Genomic DNA, 4,758 nt, shown 5'->3' on the forward strand with positions numbered 1-4,758 from the left:
TATATGCTAACTAGAGTGGACTCTATTCTCCCTGGAACCTATTTGCTTTAGGTTTCTTTGTGTTTTCAGCTCTTGAAGGCTTTCATAAAATATGGTTTGGGAGTACCTGTTTTTGTTTTGTTTTTTGCTAGTGAAGCGAGTGGGATGTATGTGGATAGTGGGGTGGTGTAACCTTCTCAGTCTTATCCATGCAGCCTTCCCGACACAGCAACCATTCTGCTGATGAATGCAGAGATTGGTTTGTCATTAAGCGATAGGAAAAGCTGAAATGTATACCAAAGCAAACTGGATATGGAGCAAAGCATGATATTTATGTGTGTGTAGATAATTACTGGACAGTATATTTAGGAGAGAACATGTGGCAGGTAAGTAGAGGTGGATATGAGAGGGGGGACTGGGTATTGGGGCACCTAAAATAATTAGTCCACAGGGGGAGAATGTATTATTCACCTGATATGATTTCATGGTGATTTTAAGGAATAAGATTCTAGAGTCAATAATGAATATGAATTTATGACATGGGATATGAAAACCAATGATAGTTATGTTTATACCATTAAAAAATCCTTTAACACATTGTGCCAGACTGGGGCTCAAACCTGTGCCTCTGCAGCTATCCAGGCCATTGCAGGTGGAGCCTTAACCCACTGCACCACAGTGGTAACTCCACTGCTCCATTTTATCTCCTTGTGATAATGAAGTTAATTTTAAGTGAGCATCTTGGAAACTGTGATCTTGATTATGATACGACATCTTTCTAACTTCCTCATCTATAGAATAGCATTGACAAAATTTTTAACTGATAGGCTGGCTGAGATGAGGTAACCAATACTACTTATTAGAACATTTTTGATTGCATATTTTGAGACTATTTTCTCCAATTCTGTATGTTGTCTTTTTTTTATGGTTTCCTTTGTTGTGCCAAAGCTTGTCAGTTTGATTATGTCCCATTGGTTTATTTTTGCTTTTATTTCTGTTGCCTTGGGAAATTGACCTAAGAAAACATTGTAAGGTTGATGGCATAGAATGTTTTGCCTAGGTTTTCTTCCATGAGTTTGATGATGTCTTGTCTTATGTTTGAGTCTTTAAGCCATTTTGAGTTTATTTCTGTGCATGGTGTGAGGGTGTGTTCTAGTTTCATTGATCTTCATGTGGCTGTCCAGTTTTCCCAGCATCACTTGCTGAAAAGACTGAGAATCTGGGGTTAAAGGATGCAAATTATTGCCTTTGGAATGCATTAGCAAGGAGATTCTGCTGTATAGCCTTGGGAATTATATCTACTCACTTATGATGGAGCATGATGGAGGATAATGTGAGAAAAAGAATATATATGTGTATGTGTGACTGGGTCACTTTGCTGTACAGTGGAAAATTTACAGAACACTGTAAACCAGACATAATGGAAAAAATAAAAAGCATTTTTTAAAAGTAACATTGTTTGAGGAGTATGTATGATCTCCCTAATATGTGGAATTTAAATTATGGAACTCTTCCTAAAAACTATTGGAATTTTCCTCAACCAAATGTATTGTTTTCTTTCATAACAAAGCTAAGTATATCTTTTTTTAATATCAAATTTTCTCCAAAAGGACTAGATGTATGTTTGTGTACAACTGATTCATATCACTGTACACCTGAAATTAACACAACATTGTAACTCAACTAGACTCCAATAAAATTTGCTTTATATTTGTCATCTCTGTAGTTGGTAGAGAAATGCCTACCTAAATAACCTAAAGACTGAATGCAAAGTAAATTAAGCTGATTTTGCACAGCTTTCAGAGGGACAAGACTACTCCTATGAAAATATTTTCTGACACGTAGAAATGCATGGACACTCATCCTGTGGGACACACAGGAACCCTCTCACTTTGTTCTTGTGACAGAATACAGGAAGTCATGGTAACCAAGTGAGGTCCTAATCCGGCTGCTTCTAGTAAAGGGTAGAGATCCCATTTGCTGACAGCATGGGTCTTTACAATCCTAAATTAATCGAAGTGATGAAAAATTCATTGTGATGACTTGTGTGACTTGATGATCCATCATTACAGCCACACAGCAACTAGAAGATGACATCACAACCTATTTTCCAGTGGTGTACCCAAACTAAGACAGAGCCTTGACCACCACCTTTTTCCCTTTGAACATTTTGCAAACTTCCAATTGCAGGTACATTACAAGTTATTACATACCTTGTAGGGTATGTAAGTATCAGTTAGGATTCAGTGAACAAAAGAGAAACCAATGAGTCATTTTAATGGAGAAAATTTAATATAGGAGTTGGTTAAAGGCAAAAAAGAACAAAGCATAACACAACTATCATAAGTGTAGGAAGAAGTTACTACACCTAAGGAATGAGGGTATAAAGGGAAAAGTTGAACACTTAGGTTGAGCATTTCAGGCAAAGAGACGTTTTCTGACCATTCTTGAATAAATGTAAGATGAACACAGGATGGAAAATAGAGCAGTAATTTCAAGAGCCCCATCCTAAAGCAAAGTATAGAAGTGTGGGTTCGGAACAGAAACAATGCCTTCACAAATAGCACATAAGCCAAGCTCTAATGGTATAGAGAGACACCTTATGTGAAGAATCATAAACAGAAGTAATGGTGATGGGGTTCCTGTTGTGGCACAGTAGGTTAAGTATCAGATGCCTCCTCTGTGAAGATGAAAGCTCAAACCCTCGCTGTGCTTAGTGGGTTAAGGATCCAGTGTTGCCGCAATCTACAGCACAGGTCACGAATATGGCTCAGATCCTGTGTGGCTGTGGCTGTGGTGTAGGCCTGAAGCTTCAGCTCTGGTTTGACCCATTACCCAGGGAATTTCCATATGCCACAGGTGTGGCAGCTTAAAAAATAAAGAAAGAAAAGAATTAATGGGGAAAATAAACTGCCCGTTGCTATAGTAGACTCTTCATATCTTCTGCCTTTGAGCTCTGATCTCTTTAGGATCTTCTTCTATGAGCAATTAGAAACCAAGCCATAGAGGTCAACTTGGAATGAAAGATGTTTCTTAGATCAGAAGTTCCCTACCTAGGCCATAAACTCTAACCACCTAGGTGCTTTAAAAAAAATCCTCATGCTCCAGACACAACCCATTCAATTATCAGGAAATCTGATGTTGAGATCCAGTTGTCAGCATTTTTAAGCATCCTGGAAGATTTCAATAAAAGCCAAGCTTGAGAAGCAGTGGCATGATTCTTCATACATATCCTGCATAAACAGTTTGGAAAAAAAGTTGTCAAAAATAATAGACATTTTCAATAATAAAAAGAGAGCTGGTCATCTTTTCAGGAAGCTTGGGTCAACATGATAAACTACAGACATCTCCATAGATACAATAAGAGTTAGCCATGCAGTAATTATGATATGGAAACATCCCAGAATACTCTCCTAGTCCCATGAAAGACATATCAAATGAAGCAATATTCAAATGTGAGGCAATGATAGGGATGAAGGCCATAAGAGCTACAAAAAGATGTAATGTGAGAGGAAGACTTTTCAGGTCTAGACATTGCATTTTGCTGCATGTTCCAATCTACATTCCAAATGGATGACACGAGTACTTAGATTAGGTAGTTGTGCTGAGGAACCTCCTCATGGCTCTTTTGATGTCTCTGTTCCTCAGGCTATAGATGAAGGGGTTCAGCATGGGGGTGACCACAGTGTACAACACTGAGGCCACTGCATCCTTCCTGGGAAAATGTGAGACAGCTGAGCTGAGATACACCCCAAGGCCTGTTCCATAAAATAAGCAAACACCTGCCAGGTGAGAGCCACAGGTGGAGAAGGCTTTAGACCTCCCACCTGATGAAGAGACTCTCAGAACGGAGGAAAGAATTCGAGTATAAGAGAAAATGATCCCTGAGACCTGAGTACCAGCATAAACGGCGCCAAAAAAATACATCACTATGTTATTGGTGAGAGTATCAGAACAGGCTAGCTTGAGGAGCAGAGAAGGGTCACAGAAGAAATTGGAAATTTCCACATCCTTGAAGCACGGAAGTTGTATCACAATCCAATTGTGCACCTGGGAGTCCAAAAGGCTGATGAAAAAAGACACCAAGAGTAAGAAACAACATAGGGGTGGGTTCATGATGACCGGGTAGTGCAGTGGGTGACAGATGGCCACAAACCTGTCATAGGCCATCACAGTCAGTAGAGTACTATCCATACATCCAAAAAGAGTAAAAATAGACATCTGAGTTAAGCAGCCTGCATAGGAGATGACTCTGCTGTGAGTTTGTATGTTCACAATCATCTTGGGGACAGTGGTAGAGATGAAGCCCATGTCAGTCAAGGACAGGTTGCAGAGGAAGAAGTACATGGGGGTGTGAAGGTGGGAGTCAGAGGTAACAGCCAGGATGATGAGCAGGTTCCCCAACATGGTGACCAGGTACATGGACAGGAACAGCCCAAGGAGGAGGGGCTGCAGTTCTGGATCATCTGAGAGGCCCAGGAGGAAAAATTCTGAAACCCTTGTTTGATTTATGGTTAGATCTCTGGTTCTGTGCAGCTTTTTTAAAAACAAAAACAACAAAAAAGAGGGTTGAAAATAAGGAAAGACGGGAGTTTCCTTAGTGGCTCAGTGGTTAACGAATCTGACTAGGAACCATGAGGTTGTGGGTTCGATCCCTGGCCTTGCTCAGTGGGTTAAGGATCCAGTGTTTGCCATGAACTGTGGTGTAGGTTGCAGATGCGGCTTGGATCTGGCCTTGCTGTGGCTATGGTGTAGGCCAGTGGCTACAGCTCTGATTAG

At 40.2% G+C, this 4,758-nt stretch overlaps 1 protein-coding gene across 1 annotated transcript; it reads right to left on the reverse strand.

The window, feature by feature from the left end:
• Positions 1–3,570: 3,570 nt before the first annotated feature.
• On the reverse strand, positions 3,571–4,512 carry LOC110259176 (olfactory receptor 7E24-like). Its single transcript, XM_021082505.2, has one exon. The coding sequence runs from the start codon at positions 4,399–4,401 to the stop codon at positions 3,571–3,573; it is 831 nt and encodes a 276-aa protein (XP_020938164.2). The 5' UTR covers positions 4,402–4,512.
• Between the last annotated feature and the right edge of the window lie 246 nt (positions 4,513–4,758).

This window comes from Sus scrofa, chromosome 2 (genome assembly GCF_054392235.1).
Source record: "Sus scrofa isolate SSC_HxYL_T2T_F1_AM1 chromosome 2, Sscrofa_HxYL_maternal_Yorkshire_Landrace_v2.0, whole genome shotgun sequence".
Taxonomy (NCBI): domain Eukaryota; kingdom Metazoa; phylum Chordata; class Mammalia; order Artiodactyla; family Suidae; genus Sus; species Sus scrofa.